Below are 25538 nucleotides of genomic sequence, written 5' to 3'. Positions count from 1 at the left end.
CGAATCCCTCGTACGTAAAAAGAGCAGGCCTTCCAAAGCTCATCAGCTCCATGTCCACTGGACAATAGAAGAAACCTTTGTTATATGTAAGTGGAACCTCATATCCTGCAACTGAAAATGAACAGTAAATGTTCATTGATAATATGTTGTATTTTACGAGGTGTGTAGAACTAATTAGGAATAAATCTTTTAATATCAAACCTATCTGATAGTTATTTTCACCTCCAATTTTAGGCGAAGGTGTGGCCCGTACACTGTAAATATAGTTTATCGGCACTCAGAAATGTTCTAAGAAGTGCAAGCATTGATGTAATCAACACTTTGTGTAACTTGGCACCATTTTTCTTTTTTTTTTTTCTAAATAATACCAAGTACAAACCTTCAGTTTCCTAAGTTAATTGCTTAGAAGTGTCTGTAGGTAATGGTAAAAGTGGAATTTTGTGGAGCTGCTAAAATGAGGAGATGATGAACATTTTGCACTTTTAGGGAGATGAGCAGTCTCGGTGTTAATCTCAGTGATCCAGATCAACCATGGTCTCTCGTCTTTCCAGGGTCGCGCTTGTCCCCGATGGGTACGATCCACGCCACAGTGAGTGGCGATGCTCTCAAACTAGTCCCAGTCAACAGGCAGGCGTCCATAGACCTGCAGCTCCCTGATGGCAGTCTGGATCCTTCCGACGTCACAGTCAACATCACAGGTAAGTACTTGCGTCTTTTTCTGGGAAATATTGGAAAGAGCAAACATATGGTGGATCATCTACAGCTTCATCAGTGTTCACTAAGGGCATGTGTCTGACCTGCCTTTGTCTTTGTCCTGTCATGTTCCTGTCTCTCTCTCTTTTTCTGGAAAGAGATAGATGTATTGATTTCTGTAAGGTGTGATATAGTACCGTCAAATGGGCTGTAAGTTGTGCATATCGGGACAATTGCAGAAACAATGACAATTTTTAAGCCTTAGACAAAGTGTACCTAGGCCGGACTGAATCGTTCAGACGGTTGAGGTCCTGGTCTTCTGACCCCAACTTGGCAGGTTCGATCCTGGCTCACTCCGCTGGTGTTTGAAGGTGGTCAAATACGTTGGCCTCGTGTCTGTAGATTTACTGGCACATAAAAGAACTCCTGTGGGACTAAATTCTGGCACCTTGGCATCTCCAAAAACCGTAAAAGTAGTCAGTGGGACGTATAGCCAATAACATTATTAAAGTCTACCGGAACAGCGTAAAGTTATGCACAATGTTCCATTGTATGTCGTTTAAAGTTTCAATATTGGTTCAAAGATGGAAATATCTTCTATGCAGCTCTCTGATTGTCGCAATTAATGAGATTCGTCAGTGCACGCGCCAAACTTCAGTCAGCTGTCGTCTTCCTACACATTACACAAATATGGCTAAGCATGAACATGACTTGTCCACAGATAAGAATATTGTTTTCGATGGAAATGAAATCTCATAATATTATCGAGACTAAAACGACAAGTTACCGTTGTAACTGTTCGTTCTCCTAATCTTCACACTTGAGGAGACGAAAGTTAATTGCTGGGGACACGTGAATATAAACTATATATGGCTTGCCCGCAAATTGCCACACAAATAGAATCAATTATCACTCCATGGTTTCCCATTTCTCTATGTAATGTTTGGGCGCCAGCTTTTCAGTTTTAAACAAAACTGTACAGCAAAATTTATATTTACTAGCATAGACACTTATACATAAATCACAGGGGTAGGGTTTTAAATATAATTAACCATTAAGTATCGCTCTGAGAAAGAAAATTAACGCAGTATCTGGTCAAATGAATTTATTAAACAAAAAATGTGATGAGTCAGAAAAGTGCCTTTTAGCTTGGAGGGAATTAAGAATTTAATGTTACTGTAATTTACTGTTGCTTGCATTGTCTAATTGTGACTCACCAATTGTAGCTTCCGTTGAGGTCATCTGTATTCCGTGGTTACTCGTTCCCCTTTTCTCGTTGCAGACTGGCTCCATGGACATCCATCCTTCCTTCTGCGATATGGTTTGGGCTATCTGGACTAGCACTCCCTAATTGCGTACTCTTTAAATTACATATTGGCCCTATCCTTGTGAAAATGGATCACTGTTGATCCTATGAGGAGAAAATTCAGTGTTGTGAATTTTTCCATGTTATCAGAAATCTTAATCCAACTTAGCTATTCTCGTGATATAATACAGACTTGTACCAAGTACCGTGGACTTGAACTAACGTAGTTCTTTGTCCAGAATAATATAAAATATCTCACAAGCCAAATGCTTGTTTCGTTGCACCCTGATCCGACAACATCACAGCAGCTACGTACTGTGTCTTGAAGCGACCACTCACTGTCTCAAAAATAAATTGTAGTTGTGTGTTTTGAGGATTGCTCTCGCAAGATAATATACCCGAGCTCTCCCCACTCTTGGTAACTACTCCATACCCAGTCTCTTTACATCGTAGCATCTGATTCGTAGATCTCATATCATATCTTCCCTCTCTTCATTCTTCACCCGTAACAAGTAGGCGTGTCAATGATGTAGTCTCATAGCTTGAGCTAGCTTAGCGCGCGGGTCGCTGTATAATACTTTGCTCATGAGTTTAACCCAGTGACTCGTTCCAAATTCCCCGCTTCAAGAATAACTGTTCCCTGTACACAAGTTATGAGGTGAAATGACACAAACTCTGTCTCAACATATTGACCATATTTACAGTACATAATGAATTCCTATCCTACATAATATAATAATTTAAATAAATGATGTTCTAATATATACAATATGATTCCAAAAGCCTTATTTACAATTGATTGAAGTTAAATTAATATGTGTTAATGAATAATTTCCGATGACGGATAATCTTGATATCGAGTGATATCACGTAATAGGACTGTACAATAAATTAGTATGGCTGGAGAAGCCTGGACGGTTACACCGTACAAGGAAGCGTAGCTTTGGTTATAGTCTTGTAATGGTGAGTGTAATCTAAATGGCATCTGTGAAGGAAAGGTGAAACTATGGTACCGTGTAAGTGAATGAGTTGTACTGGCCATGTGGATGTGGCTTGCACTCTGGAGATTGTAGGTTCGAAACGCACCATTGGCAGCTCTGAAGATCGTTCTCCTTAATTTCCCCAGTTGTACAGCAGGAAAATACTGGGGCTGTTATAATGGCCATGGCTCTTCCTTTGCCTATCTCATAGTTGCCGAAAATGTTGCACTAATTCTAGTGCGACAAGTATCCGCAAAGAGAACTCATACACACAACCTATTTTATAGTGTCACTTAAAGTAGGGGGACCAAATTCCGTTCGTGCATCTAAATTCATCCCACTAGGGATTTTCAGTTTGCTCGGTTGGTACTTAATGTTTAGCCACGTGGACACATGTAGCATCATCCCATTGTTTTGTTGTGAGAGTTGCTTGTGTGCACCACGTTAAATTTCCGTGTACGAGGAGGAGTACAAGGTGAGCTGAGTTAGTGCAGCCTGTTATTCCTAGAGTGAGCACTGACTTGTATTTCAGTCATGTGGGGAAGTTCCTGGCTGCAGTGAAGTGATCGGCGGCCATTATAATAAATCAGAAAATATTTGTCTCCCTTCATTTTATTTGTTATTTGTTGTTGTTTGAGTCATCAGTCCATAGACTGGTTTGATGCAGCTCTCCATGCCACCCTATCCTATGCTAACCTTTTCATTTCTACGTAACTGTTGCATCCTACCTCTGCTCTAATCTGCTTGCCATATTTATACCTTGGTCTACCTCTACCGTTCTTACCGCCTACACTTTCCTCAAAAACCAACTGCACCAGTTCTGGGTGTCTTAAGATGTGTCCTATCATTCTATCTTTTCTTCTGGTCAAATTTAGCCAAATCAATCTCTCACCAATTCGATTCAGTATCTCTTCATACTGATTCGATCTATCCATCTCACCTTCAGCATTCTTCTGTAACACCACATTTCAAAAGCTTCTATCCTCTTTCTTTCTGAGCTGGTTATCGCTCATGTTTCACTTCCACACAGTGCCACGCTCCAGTCTTTGAAGTTCTCCTTACTTCTGCCATCATTAGTTATTTTACTACCCAAGTAACATCCTTTAAGATTTCATTTTCTGATCTGATATTTCCTGCATCACCAGACTACATTCGTCTGCATTTCCATTACTTTAGTTTTGGACTCCTTACCCAAGACTCTGCCCATACCATTCAGCATTTTCTCCACATCTTCTGACGTCTCAGGTAAAATAACAATATCATCAGCAAATCTCAGGGTTTAGATTTCATCTCCTTGGATTGTGATTCCCTTCCTAAAATCTTTGATTTCATTTACTGCCTGTTCTATATAAACATTGAAAAGGAGGGAGGGACAAACTGCAACCTTGCCTCACTCCTTTCTGCAATGCTTTTTTTTTTTTTCAAAGCCCTCGATTCTTATCACTGCAGACTGATTTTTATACAAATTGTAGATAATTCTTTGTTCTCAGTATCTGATCCCATCACCTTTAAAATCTCAAATAGCTTTGTCCTATGAACATTATTAAATGTGTTTCCAAGATCTACAAACACCATGTATGTGGGCTTGTCCTTCTTAATTCGATCCTCTAAGATCAGAAGTAAAGTCAGGATTGCTTCAGGTGTTCCTACATTTCTCCTGAAGCCAAATTGATCTTCTCCCAGCTCAGTTTCAACTTGGCTTTCCATTCTTCTGTAAATAATACGTGTTCAAATTTTGCAGATGTGAGATACTGAACTAATGGTGCGGTAGTTTTCACACCTGTCAGCACCGGCTTTCTTGGGAATAGATATAACAACATTCTGCCAAAAATTGGATGGCACTTGTCTTATCTCATGCATCTTTGTTATTTATGAAGTTTATTATTATTTTCAGATGGGAAAATGCAAGCAGTGGGGTATGGAGGCTGTGGAAAAAGGTTCTTAAGGCAGTGAGGGACAAGGTAATGGGTTACAAGCGTGCAAGTAAAGTGTTTAACATCCCACGAGCAACGCTGAAAGACTATGTCAAAAACAATACCAAGAAAACATTTTTTATAAATGACCAAGTAATTGATTACAGGGAAAGTGTTTGGTAAGGTTAGAAAGGAAGAATATATTAAAATTAATAGTACTTTTCATAAATTTGGTGGGGAACGAAATTACAAACACATTTTTGGTAGTTCAGTTTTTGTAGTGTTTCTGTTTATGTGAAATATTGACCATGTTATAACAGTTTCATTGTAACTAGCCGGTAAGTGGAGAATATATTGAGTTATATATATACTCGCTTTCGCTCGTTGGGGGCTGCGCTCCCAAACCCCCAGTTCCTCTACATTTCAAGTGGTCACATGGAAAATTACTGTGACGAACTGGTACTTCGTTACGAAGAACGGATTCGCCACCAGACGGCGCATATATTCGAGTACATATTTGGTCCTCTAATATTTTTTCGTACCGTATATTCATGATTTATAGAAAAGATAGCATTAAACGTTTCGACGTGCTGGAAATTACGTACGATTCTCACAAGATAAGAAATTATTTTCCTAATGCAACGGGGAGCTATAGTCTTGAAACTTGGCAGGTTTATCGTGGTTGAAACGCTCTATATTTCCATTATTTGATGTTTTGTCGTATCTGCATCAAGTTCAGCATAGATTGGTTTAGAAACTTGGATTAGGAGTACAGGGTTTACGTATTACTTTCGTTTTTTCATGTTTCCAGGGTGCTGGAATCATGCATTTTCTCACTTGTGGCCCAGGAACGTTCCAATGAGCCTGCCAAATTTCATGATTCTATCGGTCTTACAAGTGTGTAAAATAGTAAAATTAATTACGGAAAATGTAAAAAATTGACGTTAAATCTGAAAAATGCAGCTCTATCCAAGGCATAAGGGATCGTGATACGACTAAAATTCCCGGGACCGAAGTTGTAGAACCCTTCATGATGGGATCCGAACGTCTTGTTCATTTGGCGGTACGACTTACAGTTTAGCCACCAAAATTCTCGAAACGTTACTTAGCACCATAATGAAAGTTGCTTCCAGATTTTGATAATTTCTGGAGATGAAAACGTTAAACAATTCAACTTCTTTGAATTTCTCTGTCGGTTGCAGGCCAAAGATGTAACTGCGGCAAATTTTAATTTTATGGCGCACTGCAACATATCGTCCAAAATTTAGTTTAAGGCAAGGGAAGTAAAAATAACAAAAAATCAACATTTGGAACTTTCCACAATACAGCCTATTTGCTATCATATTGCCAAATTTTAAGTTTCTAGCTCATGCCGAAGTGGGTAAACATTTATGCCAGCCAGTGAGCCAAATGGTTTTATATATATAATATAGAGCCAGGCAATGTGCACGCTAAATAGTGCAGACTTCAATTAGGAAATATATTGCGGAAAAACGGTACGTCGTATCAACGTACGGATTGCGCCATCAGACGACCCCTTTAGTCTTCCATATTACTGTCTTAGGCATTTTCTAGTATCTTGCGTAATTATACTAAAGAAGGAGGTGAACATTTCGATCCAGGTGAAATTTCGACCGCTTTAAATAAGTTGAAAAAAGATTTTGCCAACTTAGCAGACAGCTACAGTCTTGAAACTTGGCACGCTGGACGACAATGCAACGACCTACAATTTTGGTTGTTTGAGGTTTTGCCGTATCTCCATGGTCTTCACCATAAATTGATTAAGGTACATAGATTATGCTGAAATTAAGGTCCTAGGTATTCCTTCAGTTTCCCATACATTCATAGCAGTAGAATGACGAAAGTCAGTCTACATATGGCCAATGGTCGTGCCAGGGAGCATGTTGAATTTAGTCTCTATCTGTCTTATGAGTGTGTTAATCAGTAAAAAAATGTATGGAAATTTAACAAAATTGACAAGAACTGGGGAAATGAAGCTCAATCTAAGGTAGAAGGGGTCGAGATACGACAAAAAGTCATATGACCAAAATTGTAGAAATCTTAATTTTAGGATGAAAAAGTGCAATCAGTTCATTGATAGCAATTACCATTCAGCCACAAAATAGCTCTAAACGAAAGTCTGCATCGTCATTAAATTTGGCTTCATATTTCGATTTTTCAGTGGGATAATAATTCAAAATTTGAACTTGTTGCAATTTCTTCGTCGGTTACAGGCTTGGATCTAGAGCATTGCCAAATATTAATTTTGTAAGGCACTACATCATGGCGTCCGCCATTTTGTTTGGGGGGAGGGGTGCAGAGGACGTTGATTGGGTGGTGGAGGGGTAAATATGAGAAAATGGAATGTTTAGGAATTTTTCCTTGGCTTACAGCCCAATTTCTATCACATTGATTAACTTCAACTTCGTGGATCATCTGCAAGGGCCTAACACGAAATTTGAATCCGATAATTTGATTGGGCGGGGAGGGGGCTAAATATGAAAAATTTGAACTATTTTGAATTTTTCCTTGGCTTACAGCCCAATTTCTATCACATTGATTAACTTCAACTTCGTGGATCATCTGCAATGGTCTAACACGAAATTTGAGCCCGATATATATTGATTGGGCGGGGGAAGGGGATTAAATATGAAAAATTTTAACTTTTTGGAATTTTTCCTTGGGTTGCAGCCTAATAGCTATCAGATTGCCAAATTCCAAGTTTCTAGCTCATCTGGAACGGAAGGATCTAACCCGAAATTTGAGTCCTACATTTTGATTCGGTGGGGGGATAAATATGAAAAATTTGAACTTTTTGGAATTTTCCCTTGGGTTGCAGCCTAATTTATATCAGATTGCCGAATTTCAAGGTCCTAGCTCACCTCAGAGTGGGCAAACATTAATGTCAGTCAGTGAGTCAGTCAGTTAGCCTTGTGGCTTTATATATATAAAATAAGACTAGCAAGATACCCATGCTGGATTATGTTACATAAATATGGTCTAGCAATAAAAAAACAAATAGGTATTGGAAGGTGGGATTCTCCATTCAACCTAACCAAAGTTCATTTATGTGCAAGTAAATCTACCAACACGAGGATGACTTATTTGAGAACCTTCAAATACCACTGGACTGAGCCAGGATTAAACCTGCGAAGTTGTAGTCTGAAGGCAGCGTCTCAACTCTCTGGGCCACTTAGCCCGGCGATTTGTTCTTTGTGTCGCTGTTTCTGTTCCCCTTGCGGGCTTCCTGTCTTTTGCTTTTCTTTCTCAGTGTCTTCTGTCCTTTACGTTGCCTTCTGCCCTTCCCTCGCCAAAATGTGCCCAAGAAGTAGGTAGCTTTCACTCGCATTTGAAGAGTTCTAATCTGATAAACACATTTGTTGCTCTCTGCCCATGAAACTTGTATCATCCTCATCTTGAGGGTATCAGTTCAACTACGGTCATCAGCCTTATCAGTCCAGGGCTCAGAGAAGATCCGAGATTTAATGTGCTGCATCTTTGTAGTTCTTCATAATGCCCGTAGCCACTCTACCTTGGACAGTTTGTCTTTTAATCTTCTTTTTTCAGTTTCCCGTGTCACTGGTTACTAAACCTAGGTATACAAAATCACTGACTGCCTTTGAGCCCTTTAAGGATCCTGTAAGTTAAGTTTGAGTTTGTTGACCAACTGCCTTTAATTTGGTCTTTTTCATGTTTATCTCTAAACCATAATTTAACTAACATTCATCATATATTAATGTTGAAATGAATCCTTAAACATGTTCTAATTGGTAATGTGAAAGTACAGTATTTACTAAGGTTGAGTGCAGATATTTCTGTGGGATGATGATGCTTAATCTTTTTTTTAAATGGTTCTCTGCCACAGGGCCATCTCGCCGTTCTGTGCCGGTGCATGTTTTTCGCAAAAGCGACCACCTGGTGGCCCAGTTTACGGCCAGCGAGATCGGCGAGCACGTCGTGGACATCAGAGTGAGGGACCAGAGGGTGACGGGCTCTCCGTTCAGAACTCACGCCTACAACGCTCGAGCCATCCAGGTGGGACGGATACCGAACGGCATTGTGGGCGAGCCTGTCGAGTTTGAGAGTAAGTATTGATACCTTTCAGACTTCTGGATTTGATGAATTCCACTGGTTAAAACAAGTGAGACAAATCCTGGTAGAAGTCAGACATGTAATTTTATTATTCCTTACTTCTATGCCTCAGTGTTGGGAGAGTTATTACTGTACATGGGTGATTAGAGGTTAAAGATGTATTGTGAATACTCTCCTTTTAGAACATAGTGAAGGTTACAGGTGGGTTCCTTTGTTGTAATAAGCGAGAGTGCAGAGGTGGACTGTGAACACGGTCTCTACCGTCAGTGTAGAATGCAAATCTGTTTAGTATTAGGTCTGTATTTGTTGTTCTTTTATTGTATATTTTTGTCATTATCACACGGGAACCTGAATCTTGCCTAACTGTGCTTTAAAAATTTTAGGGTTACCTCATAAGTAATTTGTTATTCTATCCTCCACTGACAAAGGCTTCAGCCATAAATTTTGGATCCATGTCTTTCTTTTATGTGTACGTGCTTAGACAATAAGTCTCTGTTCTCCACATGTTCCCTGTATGATGTGTTTATAAGTAGCCATGTTATGTGGGTTGTTCTTTGTGAGTTTAGGAACATTTGCTCACAAATGTAGGTAAAACCGAACTTAGTTGTGATTCCGGCAGCAAGTAGGTCTAGCCTCATAAGCAGTGCTTAAAATCGTTTTCCATCTATAACGAGACATTTCAGGTTGCAGTGTTTGTTTATTCTTTGAAAATGACTTGAGACATGGAAAAATGATAAAAACATGTTGACCGAGGAGGGACATGTCTTACTGTATTTAAAATGTACATGTTTCCAGTCGATGGCTCAGGGGCGGGCTCTGGCAACCTGGAGATCCTTGTGAATGGCGGCCACGTCACTAGCTTTGTGCGTAATCTTGGTAACCAACGCTTCCTTGCGTCCTTTGTTCCTCACGAGGCATTGAGTCACCTTGTCGAGATGAAGTTCAACGGTGAGACGGTGCCAGGTAAGGCTTGTGTATTTCTTCTCTCTTCTTGCTTTCATCAGAGTTTTATCTGTACATTGCTCAGAATGGTATTTCTCTATTGGTCATGTCTACAGCGACAACGAAATGCTCTTTTAATTTTCCGTCATGTCTGTCTGTCTGTCTGTCTGTCTGTCTGTCTGTCTGTCTGTCTGTCTGTCTGTCTGTCTGTCTGTATGTGCATCATGAGAAAATGGCGGAAGAGAATTTGATGAAAATCAGTATGTAAAGTTGAGAAATGAGCCACTAAAATCTAGGCCGTAAATAATTTTATTCACGCTGAGTGAAATGGTAGTGTAGGTGATGGCCTAAAATTGAATTCTCAGATATTTATGTTATTAATGGTCCTATTGATAAATACTACATAACTTAAGTTAAATAGAATGAAATTTCCAATAATTTATGTCATACATTTTTACCATACTGGCTATGGTAAAAAAGATATTCATGAATTTTGTTTTTGTTGCTAAGTCGAAATCAACAACAAACAACGAGAAAATTAAAGTCTGGGAATAAGGTACTACATTCTAGGGTATAAATAATTTTATTTACAGTGGATGAAATGGTAGCTTAGGGAAAGGTGCCTACAATTTCATTTTTAAATGCCTATGTTATTGGTCCTATCGAAAAGTACTACATAACAAAAGTTATAGAGAAAACAAGTTCCAATCATGTATGTCTTATACATTTTTACCATACCCACTGTGATAATAGAATTCGTTAATTTAGACTTCTGTTGCTTAGTCCATATCAACGTTAAGCTTTGCTAACTTGGAAATATTTTCAGTCGTGTTAACTAGCAATGGTTTTTGTCATGGTTGTCTTAAGGTGTAAAATCGTGTGGTCATCGGTCCATATTGACAAGAAAAATAATGACAGTGATTATTAAAAATAAAAATAAAAACTGTAAAGGAACAATCGCTTGAAGCATAAGACAAGAGAGAGTCGTGAAAGAAGGAACAACGGGTTTCACGTTACATGCTCTAATATCCCAGTGTCGGATGAAACCAGAATGTGAAGGCCTACGATATCGAAAGCTCGTAAAACATTGACCATTGTTGTGATGTGATTTGGCTGTCACTCATCTCCGACAGATGGGATTACTGCTGCGTCCAACACGTCTGAATGTTGGCGGAAAGTAGCTGGTGCACATGCTATGTGACTGTCCCGTGGAAGACGGATACTGCGGCACAGTACAGTCCCTTGTGATGGCAGTATTAATTACTTGCTTTATGCAAAATAAAGTAGCGTACAACACCATTTGCCCAGTTCAAACGGGACCGTGTTTTCTCGGTGACCAAAAATCCAGATAATCCCCTTAATGACATAAATAACATAGTTTATAAATACTTTTCATTGGACCTTTTATGTTTGTTTACAACATAATACCAATATAAGTGGTCTGTTATTGGACATTATAAATTTTTCAGCTAACTCATTCCTGGTTGCCAGCATTTTGCCCCCGTGTGCTAGGCTGGGCTCATCAGTTGGTACCTAGCACACCTACCAAGACACTGGTTAGTGCATACCGTTTACAACATGACCGCATGTCTAAACCACTGGGTGGAATGTCATGAAAATTTGCATCAACATTCCCAGAGATATCTGTCACATGACTATCGTTTATTTCAAAATATAGACCTGAAAATATATAATTTGCAAAAGTCACGTTATAGCTTACTCCACACTAGATACCATGGTTGCGTGAGCATGTGTGGTTAAAGTACATTGGCACGTGTCAAGGCTGGTTGGATCCACAAGTGGACTTTCGGATGAAACTAGCTTCACTTTGCTGTGTGGGTGATCTCGTGAAATCGTAGTCATAAGTTACAAGAAACAGACAAGTAAGTAGATGGGAAGAATGGTAGGAAGGTACTCAAAATGAGGAGATAAAGAATGGTTGTTAGGACTTGCAAAACTCAAACACGTCAGACAATGGATGAGAGTTGCACCAGTTTCATACAAGATGCAAGAAGCTCACCTCAGTGGTATGGGCAAGTCATGAGAAGGTTAGTTCTATCAGTAACTAAGACAGCTGTCCAAAGAAACGGTGGCTTGATCGTCTGAAGGAAGACACGAAGATCAGACCTTAACAGGATTTACAGTACTTCATTCATTTTTATTTTTTATTCTCTCTGGAATTACGTGCCAGTGAATCATCAGCCTCAAAATTCAGCCCATACTTTGAGTGATCCTAAAATCCTATCACTAAATGATCACTCCAATAATTGCAGGTGAAGGCTTACCCTAGCCCGCAATACATTATGTACGTAGCGGGTTCGTTAACAGCCTCGAAGGACAATGGCCTACCTAGCGACCACTGCTCAGCACGACGCATTATCTTGGCTTTCCAGACCAGGACACTTTCATTAATATTCTGACCTAATTATGTGATTTTCATTCTTAGAACTGTAATGCGATTGCATGCAGCCATGTTTGATTACTACCTGTCAAGCCAGAGACTATACACTTCCCTGCCAAATACTCTTCGATTCTCTGACCTTCCCCAACGTTTAAATATATTCAACATATGGCAGAACATTCCTAATAACTTGCATGCTGATGATTGAAAACATTGACGTACACACAGACGGGAAGGTATCGAGTCAAGTAGCGAAGTGCAAGGACAAACTCGTGAGCCAGTATGTTGCAATATCTCGGCAATCGTCATTTAAAAATGTTAAGATCCAGATACGCCTGAATGGTCGAAGCACAGCGAAAGAAGTGGCAGACTCCGTATTTTTGGTCCTTCCTTCCTCTCTCCAGATTGCAGAGACATCTCCTGATTTTGAGAGCAGATTTATGTAGTGTTCCTGTATTTTTTTTTAAATCCCAGGTTTTCCTTTGTTCTTAAAGTAGCTGCAGAGAATTGATGTCCAGTACGCACTGGCAAGACAGTGGTGTTCTCTAACATAATGCTTTTTATTTTATTGTTTCCACATAACCATATTTAGCATATTTTCTTCTTCTTCTTTTATGGCGGGTAGTACAGCAAGAAAGAGGACTTCCTGGAACAGGCTGGGTGCCCACCCTGTGTGGAGGGATGTGTGATGTGTTGACGTGGTGCCATTTAGGCAGCGTGCCTGCTGTCTAGCAACTTACGTTACAACGGATACTATAGCTGACTTAATTTGTTCTGTATTGACAGTGTAGTAAAATAAAAATTCTATAATAATTTGTGTACCTTAGACAATCCATGTACCAATTGCGTGAATTTTCTTACATTTTTCTTTTAATCGACTAAGGTGGACTAATTATATAATTTTTCTTTTAATATAATTCTGTCAGGTGATATGGAATGCTCCACCCAGTCCGTGAGCTGGAAGGACTAACCAAAACCAGGAGCCAGATGCAAGCATAGCAAAGTAGCATTTGTGCAACTACTGTTTTACATGAGGAGGATTTCACTGATAAAACAAGAAGTATTTAACTCTAAAATGATTCATTTTCATTATACTGAACACTATTTCAGAATATTTCGGCATAATCTTAAAATAGAAGTTTTTTCATCCTTTCTGTGAAATCATCCTAATGATTCTTGTTAGATTATCTTGGCAGATATAAACAAGGAAAGGAACACATAAAGAGAGTTCAGTGTGGGAAGAGCCTGTGCTCTCTCCTTCCCACTCTCGTTCCTGCTTCCTGCAGACATCGACAGTCTTCAAGTGTAGGATAAAATGAAAGCTGGATAAGGCAAGCAAAAGGGAATAAACATAAAGATATATATAATCCTTTATTTAGGAAACGGACCCTCAATGGGTTTACCATAGAACACAGTATTGTACAATTTTTACATTTTGGGCTCCTTAAAAGAAGCATGTACCCACGCACAGCCACTAGGTAGCTTTCCTTGAAGGCAAAGCTCTTCCTCATCCCCGGTATGGTACCTCTTGCACCACTAACGGTGACGGAGTGCACATTTATTTATTTATATCGTGTCAGAAGCATACATTAAGTTTAAAATTAAAGATAAGGAAAAACATAAAACATAATATAAATACTCCAATGGCGAAGAGCCACATTAAACTATGTGAGCCCAAAAGCTTGCAACATCAAGTGCATTTGGCTTCGCTTTAACCAGGTCTTCTGTTGTGCAGCTGAATGGGCATGAACTGCATTGCAGCAAATGGGCTGTGGTCTGCTCTTCTCCACATACACACAAGGTACTGTCCACTTCGAAACCCCATTTCTTCTGGTTTACCCTGCACCGCGTAACACCAGAGCGCAGTCTGTTCAGTGCTCTCCAATTCACCCAGTCTGTGACATGGCCAGGAGGGAGTTCCTCTTTTGGGGTCATCCATTGACTGGTCCTCTTATGTTGACTCCTGATGCGCCATTCTTGAATTCTTGCTTGCTGTGCTGTTCCTGCAAGTGTTTCGGTTACTCTCAAGAAGCTTTTCCTAGACTTAAGCCGCTGGCGTGGTGGCTCATATCCAAAGAAAGGGTGGGCTTCCGATGTCAACACTTCTTTCTTGGTTGCCACTTCACGGCGAATATCGGGAGGTGCTATCCCTGCAAGGCAATACACTTTTTCCAAAGGTGTAGGTCTCAAACATCCAGTAACAATGCGGCAGGTTTCGTTGAGGGAGTGCACATGATATTTCTCCATGTTGTAATTGGATACTGGAGCATAGATTGGCTGCTTAGGCATAAAATCTCAAGGATAATTTAATAAAACCACCTATTAAATACTTTCCACATTTAATGTGGTTTGAATCTACATTAATTTATGTAGACTTACCAGGTACATGTTCACCCAAGACTTATGGTAGAGGAAGAACATCCATTAGTTTTGGACATATTTTTAAGTTAGAATAAGACCAGCAAGTTTTAATTGTGTTAAAACACCATTAATTTATGTTACTCACAGTTATGTTTTGTTCACATCTTAAAAATGATCATCCTAGCATGTTAGTCGTAAGAGATTATTAACGTTTATATATTATACTATATATGGTTAAAAAGGTCTCAAAACTTGACCTAAAGGTTTACAGGCAAAAGATGCCAAAATAATGGGTGAAACATGTACCTGATAAGTTACATAAATTCATGTAGATTCAAACCACATTAAACGTGGGAAGTATTGAATAGGTGGTTTTATTAAATTATCCTTGAGATTTTATGCCTAATGTCATCTTCAATACGGAACAATAATGAGAATTTTTACTTGTACATTGGCTGCTTCTCAGAGCGCATATCATGCGGCTGTTGGGTCCAGTATTACAGAATGATCTCTCTATTCATCGATCTACAAGTGCTAAAACGTTAGGAGCACAGGACAAACACAAAAGGAGAAAGAGATTCCAATGGGATAACATACATGGATGATTTATTTCAACCAGCAAAGTTAGTGTCACTTGTCCCTGTCTTAATTAGGGATTACATAAGTAATATGAAAAACTGGAAAAAATTGAATATATTATTGCGCTGTCTTACTGTACATAAAACATGTAGTATACAATGCAGTATACTAGGTAAATGGATATTTATCCTCTTAAATACAATAATGTAATACCTATGAAGGACTTAGTAGCAATAACAACCTAGATGACCGTACTCGACATTTTCATTTCCCATTGTCCAGTTCCTGTTGGTGGCGCTCCTCAGTAACTGTACTCCAGTCCAGTCTTCTTATACTGTTCTTGATGGAGTCCATCCATCTTGCCCTCTTTCCTTCTATCTTAGCCTCCATCACTTGTTTTGGTATCCTTCCATCCTCATAACGCGCCCAGACCATCTCAATTTATTCTTCTCTATCCTGTCACTCAGTTTCTTTCCTGACCTCAACATTTCTTATTCTGCCTCTCCTTGTCTTCCCTACTGTACTGGCCTGGATTTTACTCTCATCTCTTGCTTTCAATATCCAAGTCTCTGGTGCATATATAACCGTACTATTATTTACAATTTAGTGTTGAAATACTTGCAATTTCTTACATTAAGAGAATACCAATTGTGGGTGAGAAATATTACTAAAATAGGGTTTGGGATAAGGATCACCACAGCTGAGTACTACTTACTTTTAATAACAGTGATGATGATCTAAATTTATTATCATCATCATCATCGTCATTAAAGGAATAAGAAATGCTGTCATTCTATGAGCTCTTTGAGCTAACTCGTTCAAAGCTTCCACATTTCAATATCCCTCTGACCTCTTGTGGAAGAAGGTTCAGTTTACGACTGGTCATAACAGGGAACGAATTGTTTAGGTTGAGAATTTAGGCTTAGAAATAGTGAGCAGTATCATGTTCAGTGCTCTGGTAGTATTTCTTGGACTGTTTCATAGGTTGTGAAATCATTCATACACGTAGGTTGAGGATTGTAAGGTAAAGTCCAGTGAAGTCGAGCTATGCGGCATGCGTCTGTCTTCAAGGCGAACCCATCCGAGGTTACTGTAAGACCGGGGAGCACGATGAGAAAATTTCAAGTTACATATAAATCTTGCACAGGCCTTCTGTGCGGAATGTAGTTTATATTGGAGTTCTTGTATCGGCTCTTCGTAAACTACGTCACAGTATCTCTATTAGGTTCTTCAGTTTGTTGAAACTAATTTGTGATTAAACAAAATGTAGAAAATACCTGAAAAGGAAAATATTTAACAGCAGCATAACTGTGTTGTTTTCAATGTGTCAGATGTTTACCTTGGTTTTTGATAAAGACTGAATATAGCAAAGGAGCCAGGGTTGACCCTTGTGGGACACCTGCTTTTACATGTTGCCACGAAGAAAAGTTACCTTGATTGAGGACACATTGCCATCTTAATCCATCTCGGTTTACTGTCGGAGAAAAGTTAGGCAATAAAGTTTGGATAGCAACAAATCATGGTCTCCAGAGCCAAGGGCTTTGCTAAAAGTCCATGAGGACTGGAATTGCCCACTTGTTGCTCATCAATAGCCTGTCTTACATCCTCGGTCATGCTTGGAAAGATAGTACTGCACGTTGTGACCTTGGCTGCCATTGATAGTATGTCACTGTTTAATCTAGAAGATACGTCTTTGGTAAAAGGTGTACCAGGGCCATTTTCCAGGCAGTTGGGTATACACTGTTTTTAAGAGAGCAGTTGTATATGAATGTCAGCACTGAAATAATACCATCAATAATTTTCTTCAACATTATAATACTCTTGTGCCTTTATTTTATTTCGTAAGATAGCCACTTACACTCACGGAGGTGAGACATAACTAAAATAAACATTTTCTCAACCTGCAGAGGATATGTTGTTATTTGCACTCAAAGTATCTTTTTTGATGGTTCATAAGAGGGTGCGAAGTGATCATTCAGCTCCTCAAGAGAAATCTCCACGTCATCTACCTCATACAGTTTATTTAGTCCAAATTGGTTAATAGAGCAGTCATTCCATGAGGTTTTATAAGGAGCATTTCTTACTGTCCCAGTTATTTTATTACGTAGTTGTTTGTAGTAGGTTGGATAATGTTTGTTTCCTATGAGCTGCGTCCCATTTAGCCATCACTGGATTATCATTTAACCATGGGAGAGTCTTTTAGTCATGTGCTGTGTCTAGAGGGATGTGTTTGTCAAGCATCTGCACTGCCATGTCGTTAAATGTGGTGACCATATTGTCAATATTAACTTTGACTTACCTCATGCCATGACATTGAAAAAGTGTTCACCTGTAGTCTCTTTAAGCCACGTATTTGGGTTTCTGCTTAGGGCGTTACAGTGCTGTCGTGGGCTGACAGTCCAGGAGCAGATGCCTGCCCATGATAGGTCCAGTAGTGTATGTGAAGTTTTTTGTGGTAAGTGATACTGCATGCCTGATAGACAGGTAATTTCAGAGGAGTCTGAATCTAGGGGGTTTGTACTGAAGTTTCCCAAAGTTACAAATGTTCCTACAATGGTAACAGTTGGATAAAGTCATTCAGACAGTACTTCGGTATGTACAAGATGTACAAACCATTTCACCTGTATCTCTGTGAACATTTACTCAAGTTTTCTCTCATACTGTTGAGGCGACTGACAGATAATTTGAGGCTTCAAGCAGGAGAAGACAAACTCAGACCTCTTCACCCCTTTTGCCAAGCCTGAGGACTGCGGCATTTCTGTGGTAAACGACATCAGACTGCAATGTCAAGAAATATCTCTCAATATTATCCCTGTAGTCTGAGTAGATATTGTGTTTACTTACTTTCTTAACATATGTAGCTGGTTGTTCGTTACTTGTTATATGAAAGAAATATTGCCACATTGTAGGTCTCAAGGAGGATGAAACTATGTTGAAATGGAAGTGGAAAATAAAGATATTACACCTTGCAGCTCAGTTGTTATCTGATATTGGAAGGTTCTTTCTGGAAGCCTGTTTCTCCATAGAAGACCTCACATTTGTAGACCAGAAAGTAAGTTTTGTGTCCTGCTTCATCGGGCTCCCTGACTCTAAGGAATTGTGGATCTGTTGAGGCGGTAACTAAGTTCACCTGCTAGAGGGTTACCTTAAGTTGTCAAGAGTGAGATCCTTCTTCAAAAATCAAATGGTGCATAGAACAAGCAAAAAAACACCTGCATTAAAACAGGAAAAATTGTAAGCAGTCATAACCTTAGCCTAGACTTGAAGTGGCAAATATTAATTTTACCTTTGTAAAGTGAAAACCGTCAATACGGAATGATTCTAATATCTTGTAATGTTAAGGTTAGGTTAGTTGTGTATGGAGTATCAGAGTGTGCAGTGTCGTGAGGTTCCAAATCTATTCTGAAACCCACCTGGTATTTGCTGATCTTATGTTCTGTCAGTTGCTCACATCTGGTAAGGAGGCCACACAAAAAAACACTTTGTTGTTACTGGATTCTTTCTTTGCTATGCCCAATTAAAGAGCATGTTTGAAGTTATTAGCTTGGTCTGATGGCTTCCTTTTCTTCCTCTCTTCTTGAATTCACTGTGTTGGTTTTTGCATTTTTCTGTCCACTGTTTTCCAATGGTCTTTTTAGCTCTTTCCACAAACGTGCGGTTTGCAACCAGAGTTCCAAAGGATTTAATTTATTTTTTGTAAATCCTGCTTAATTTCTTCCAAGCAGTTGATCTTTGAATTGATTATAGTAAATATGTTATTGTTCATTCTACAGACATAACCATAGAATTTCAAGCATCACCTATGTACAGCATCAGTTGTTGTGTACAAGTTGCTAGTTTCTTGTAATCCATATGTGCCATTTACACGAGTAGGATCATATATTTTCCTAAGAATTTTTCATTCTTGCTTTCCTATTTCATCAATTTTAGACTGCACCCCTGGGTTTCTGAGACATATAATGCTTCCAGCAAAGCTGTAATGAAGACATTACACGATATCACTTTTTATAGTAGTGATTCCATGTTACTGTGTACGCTTTCTGTAGTTTCAACAGGATGAGCTGGTCCACTTATTCAATTCCATATGTTATGGTATTATTATTTATTATACATCGGGACTACTTTCAACCTTCCCTTTAGGTCATCTTCTGCCTAGTTAGGAAAGATATAAGATACACACTTACCTTAATCTAATATGTCACATGTAGTATGTCTTAAACTATTTACATTCATTAACTTTAAAGTCCAACTAATTTGAAGTATTTGCACCTACATCTTAAAATTCCATTGAGTTAATATTGTATCTGTATAAAACACTATGATTTGATCCTAAAAAAATTTTCAGTATAAAAACACTAAACATCCCAATTGACAAAGTTTCTACAACACTTTAAAATATTTCTCTTAGAATTATTTTGGATGATGCCTCCGTGGCTCAGGCTTCAGCGCGTCGGCCTCACCGCTGGGTTCCATAGTTCAAATCCTGGTCACTCCATATGAGATTTCTGCTGGACAAAGCGGAGGCTGGATAGATTTTTCTCTGGGTACTCCGGTTTTCCCTGTCATCTTTCATTCCAGCTACACTTTCTAATATCATTTAATTTCATCTGACAGTCATTATAATTATTGCCCCGGAGGAGTGTGACAGGCCTCGACAGCCGGCAAAATTCCTATCCTCGCTGCAAGGTGGGGCTTCTGACTCGGTCACTGACTGGAAAACAGGTTGTAGGTTTTTTCATTTTTTGGACGAACTTGTGTTGCTTTTGATATTTATAAGATATAGGTACATTATTTTGATCTTGAAACACATTTTGTGTACATACACAATTAAATGGGGGAGGTAAATATCGTCCCCTTTTCCGGTGTCACTCAGCTGCCTGCATGAGAGTCCCACTGGTGGAATGTTCATAGAACTGAAGTCTATCCTTTAATAATTTATATTCGCAGGCTACCGGTGACAGGATTCGTGACAGCTGGCACAATAAAATACACCAACAAAACAACAATGATTATTTATTAACAACACAGAAAATTATGGATACCATTTTCAAACAAAACCTTAGAGAGTTCAATTCTCTGAATGTAAAGAAAAAAAAAAAAGAAAAAATGATTTACCAGTAGATGCTTCTTGAACTTTCCTTGGATTTTTCATTTTAAATCAAAATGTTATTTATCATCATCGGTTACTCCACTTCAGGAATCGATGGTGAATCAAAATAACTGTAAAATCAAATTTCAACATTAGTGAAAGTTTGTGATAGTTAAGAATATTGCATTCAAATTAAATCATTTGTTTCCAATGGCACGTTACTCCTGAGAAATTGAGCAACCTACCTTCAGAGTAGTCTATTGAACCATTTAGAGTTCCGTCTCATTCTCCTTAATATTATTTATTGTTATTTATATCCTTTTAGAAATTAGAATATTATTTAATTCAAGTCCTAAATCATGCCTATACTATTGTACATTTTCACAAAGTCTTGATTTAAAATCTGCAATAATTTAAATGCTTTAGGCTTTATAAGTCTCAGAACATAAGACCTAAGTTGCCATCTCTAGTTCATAACTAATTACGGGCAACGTTACTCCTATTCTCAATTTGTCACAATTTAACCCTACTCTTAGTATATTATTCAGTTTTAATTATGAGACTTTTACCTTACTCACATCAATAAATCTACTGGGATTATGATTATTATATCCCTAAAGCTCAATTTCTTTACAACACTTCACACTTGAATCATTTATTAATTATTTATCAGATTTCTTTAACAGATTATTTCTCAGATTCTTTCTTTTCAGATTTCTAATTTTTCTTTTGTTTTTCAGAGTCTTTGGTTATTTCCTCTTTCCTGAGATCTCGCTCGATTGTATTCAATTAATTAATCTTCTATAAATTTTTACATTTTCAATATTAAAACCTTAGTTGGAATTATAGAGCAATACTATCACAGATCTAAGGTCCTGAGTTCTACAATGATCAGAATCTCTCACTACGTGAATACACACAAAGATCTGAAAATCCACATGAGTAACACAGAAATAAACTACACAGGTTCATAAATACATCACAACCACACAATCGCCTTAAAATTACGGAATTAATTTATTGCCGTATGGGTATTATTATTATAATAATATCACGAGCCCTCATATTTTGTAGATCACCCTACAATGACGACATACGTGACTCATAACAATGAATATAGATACAGAATGTGATGGCAAATGATCACGGTCAGACAAAAATCGTCAATCACAGCCACGTTCAATCAAGGATAAATTCATATAACACATGCTCAATCGCATGAAACCAAATCCTAAATCATAGCAATCACATCTTTAATTTGTTGTTGAGTTTCTTTTATCACTGCAGGAAGCCTACGGGCGTCGAATCGAAAGACCTGCACCTGGCGAGCCGAACCCGTCCTGGAATCTCCCGGCCATACGCCATTTCATTTCATTTTTATCACTAATGACCAATGTGTACCCTAATAGTAACCACGTGCTTATAATTCACTCCTCATTTCAATTAGCTCATCATGCACCATCTATGCCGTATGGATTCAGTTCCATATCATTGCAGTCAAATTGGGCATTTTTGACGTTTCAGCATCACTTCAACAAAATTTATACCTCAACAACATGTTCAATTATCTTGCCCTAAACCTTTACTTTTATTTCCATGATTATTATTATCGATCTCATGAAATATTCTGAAGAAATACCTATCACGTGGCTGCCAAGGAATGAAATAAATCTTACGATGAGATTTAATTAATCAGAATACGTCTGAATTTCTATAAATATTCTAATTTATCATCACTTTAATGCCAACAATTATTATTATTATTATTATTATTATTATTATTATTATTATTATTATTATTATTATTATTATTATTATTAATGACCTCGTTATACCAGTGATAACCTTTGAATATCATAAGTAACACGCATATACCACTAATGAACTAGCAACACACATGCTCTACTTAACCAACACCAAAGTGAAAGTAAATCAAATCTAACTATTAGTAGAGAAATCAATCAGCCTAGAATGCAATCTAACAAAATCTACAGAAAGGGAAAAATATGGTTTAGCAAGTACTCACGTTTTCTGATGTAGACAGATTCAGCTGGGATGTGTAGACATGAATACAGATCTCCTCTCTAGATTACATTGAGTCGTAAAAGTTCATTGTGCTCGCTGACACAATTAGAGCTTAGAAGTACATGATGTCTGCACAGTCAGGCAATATGAAGTTGTGGCGATAATTCCTTGAAATTCTTGTGGAGATCTTCCCTAGCTGATCCATAACTGAAGATCTTGCTCTCGTAGTTAGGCTAAAACTGAGATTCAAATTAGAGGTTTGATCCACTTGTATTACTTCACTAAGTTGCGCACTATCATACTTAACTTGTCTAACTCTTGATGCAAAGATGTACAACAGTTGATGCCCCATTTCCTCTGGCACCATAGAATAATGTCCAGTACAGTGGATCTCTTGATTAGATGTCCTACAGTTGTGCAACACACGCCGTAAACTGCTCAAAATTGTCTCTCGACTCACACCCTGTAGTAATTTGTTGTTCATTTTCACAAGTTTACTCGTTAAATAATAACCTCTTCTCGACACAAAATTGTGCAGTGAAATTTGAATTCAAAATCAAAATACAAACTCATTAGGACATTTACAGACCAAGTCCATGAGATTAGGCAAACGTATACGAAGTTTCCAGGCGTTTACTTCCAGACAAAGTTGTATCATTTAGACTGCTTCAAAAGAAACGTTTGTCCCTTGACATCTTCTCTCTTCTTCAGAAAATACCACAAAAAGTGTATGACTGTGACTAAACAAGAAGAAGACTGTATTTGTCGCTCTCTTACACCGTACTAACTTTCACCTCTCGACCAACGAACAAGTAAGGCGACGTAGCCTCCGGATTAGAGTTTCTGTTGGTTGAGATTTTAGCTTAAATATGATTTGTCCCCTCTTACGAGAGTCTGGATCATTCCAGAAATCTGTCGCCCCTTCTCCAAACTTCTCTTGCATGACGAGTACACCGCTGTGACATAGCTCGTGTGTCCTTGACTGCTCGACCCAGTTCCGGCTCACATTGCTCTCAACGGGATGGCCTCGCTATCAGCTGATAATTGGTCCGTGCGTATGCATGAAATTTATGCAAATTAAAGCAAATCTCCATTTGTTTCCATAAGGTACCATTTGGACGGGTACAATATACTAGAATGTTCTTCAATACACACTTTAGTAAATCTTATTGTCCATTCTACAGATGTGACCAGCACCTCCTACATATGGCATCAGTAAACTTTAATAAGTTTTGTTTCCCTTTTGTTGTTACTGGATTCTTCTTCTTTATTCGTTATGCCCAATTAAAGAGGGTGTTTGAAATTGTTTTAATTCTGTAGTTTATCATCATCGAGGTCATGCTCAAGATTTCAATCTTTACAGTTATCAGTCCCAAGTAATGCCTGGAGCTCGGTAGTCAGTGACCTCAATGTCCTTGGAGGCTTGACCAGTCATGCCCACTTCCTGCAACACTCATATAAGAAATGTACAGTGCAATCTCTGTTTATTGACATTCCTCAGATACGTCCAGATTTTTGTGTATCTAATTAAATAATATAGAAATTATTATAAAATCAACTCTCAGCCTTAGATAGAGATTCTGACTATAGACAGAACTGGGTCATACTCTTCGAGGACTGTCCACTAATGTACTGTATTGACTAAAAGCCCTCCAGTGCATGTTGTAAAATGTTATCTGAAGTACACGTACACAGTCAATTTGACACACGACGTGGCTTGGCCTGATCACACTGAAGTCCTGCAAATTGATGAGGTGGCATGTGGTCATTGCAACAAATCCTCCTGGCTTTCTAGACCTGCGCTGCCATCTCGCTGTCTTGTTCTTTAAATATCTTGGTGAAATCATACCCTGGAACTCCAGTGAGAGAGCATCAATTGAAGGCAGAATGCAAGCACATCCTGGCCAACATTCAAGAAGAAATCTCTTTCAGTGAATGCCAAATTTCAACATTATTATTCTTTTAAAGTTAAAAACATCATAATTGCTCCATATTGAACTGAGAATCACAATACTAAAAAGAAAGTATACACCCTTTGACTGTGAATAACGTCTTATATTTGTTACGTGTGTTTATAATTGTTTATGATTTAGTCCTTTTGCCCTCTTCTCTTAATCGGCTGATGATGACGCTTTAAATGTGTCGAAACCGGTCCCAAAGTTAACATGTTGTAACTTAATATTGGTACAACTTAATAACAGTGTATTGAAAAGGTGGAACCTCTATACTTTCATTTTAGTATTGTGACATTAGTATTCAGTCATTAAGCTGGAGTGAAACGTTATTTAAATTGAACACCAAATCAACAACAGATAGAATCCAGAAGGTTGACAGAACGATTATCAGAACAGTCATTAATAAAATGCACCAGGTAGATGGACGATGGAGATTGTTGCCTAATGCAGTGTATACTCATAGCTTGGCTGATAAGAAATGTATAGTAGCCTTTGAAATATCGTGCTACAGAAAAATGCTGAAAATTCCATGAGTGGAAAAAATCACTAATGAAGAAACGCTGAAAAGGATTGGACATAACTTGAGGCATGAAAGTATTTTGCACACAATACTTGAGGGCAGTGTGGAAGGGAAGAACTGTAGAGGTAGACCACGTCTAGGATACATAAAACAAATCATTACGACAAGGGTTATGATAATTACTTGGGCTTGAAGAGATTAGCCACAGACCGGAGTTCATGGAAAGCCGCTGCGAACCAATCTTCGGATTGAACACCACAGAAGAAGACTGGGAAAGTGAATCAATAACAGGCACAATGAGAAAAGGAGAACTGCCTTTTCTTGTCATATATCAGGATTAGATGAAACCAGGCTATTAACTACTTTTGGAAAAGTAAAACAAAAATAATTGGTTCAGAGAAGTCAAAGATGATTTAGAAGAGTTCAATATTACAAGCAACAAATAGCAAATAGAGGAGAGAAACGGATTCTGAAGAACACGCTGAGGTGCAAAAGCCTTGCTCGTTTCACCCGGAAAATCTGGAGTTTGATTCTCAGTCAGAAAGTTGTGGAGAAGCGCATGACCATGTAGTTTGCTCGGCCTACAGTACCGTGTTAATTCCTGGGGGACATAGAGCCAAAGTTACCTTCATGGTCTCTATGATAGGAATCTGGAGCTGGCATTGTGAGGCATCTGCACTGG

At 38.4% G+C, this 25538-nt stretch overlaps 1 protein-coding gene across 2 annotated transcripts in view; it reads left to right on the top strand.

Moving 5' to 3' along the window:
- The window catches only part of jbug (filamin-type immunoglobulin domains fbug), a 292423-nt gene that overhangs the window by 113405 nt on the left and 153480 nt on the right, over positions 1-25538 (top strand). For both annotated transcript variants that reach the window (XM_068230428.1, XM_068230427.1), the window contains 3 exons: positions 552-698; positions 8758-8976; positions 9780-9947. In XM_068230428.1, the coding sequence (XP_068086529.1) occupies positions 552-698; positions 8758-8976; positions 9780-9947 (534 nt within the window). The remainder of the gene's footprint in view (positions 1-551; positions 699-8757; positions 8977-9779; positions 9948-25538) is intronic.

Source organism: Anabrus simplex, chromosome 14 (genome assembly GCF_040414725.1).
Source record: "Anabrus simplex isolate iqAnaSimp1 chromosome 14, ASM4041472v1, whole genome shotgun sequence".
Lineage (NCBI taxonomy): Eukaryota > Metazoa > Arthropoda > Insecta > Orthoptera > Tettigoniidae > Anabrus > Anabrus simplex.
The sequence above is the reverse complement of the archived record's forward strand: the minus strand, read 5'-3'. Positions and strand labels throughout refer to the sequence as shown.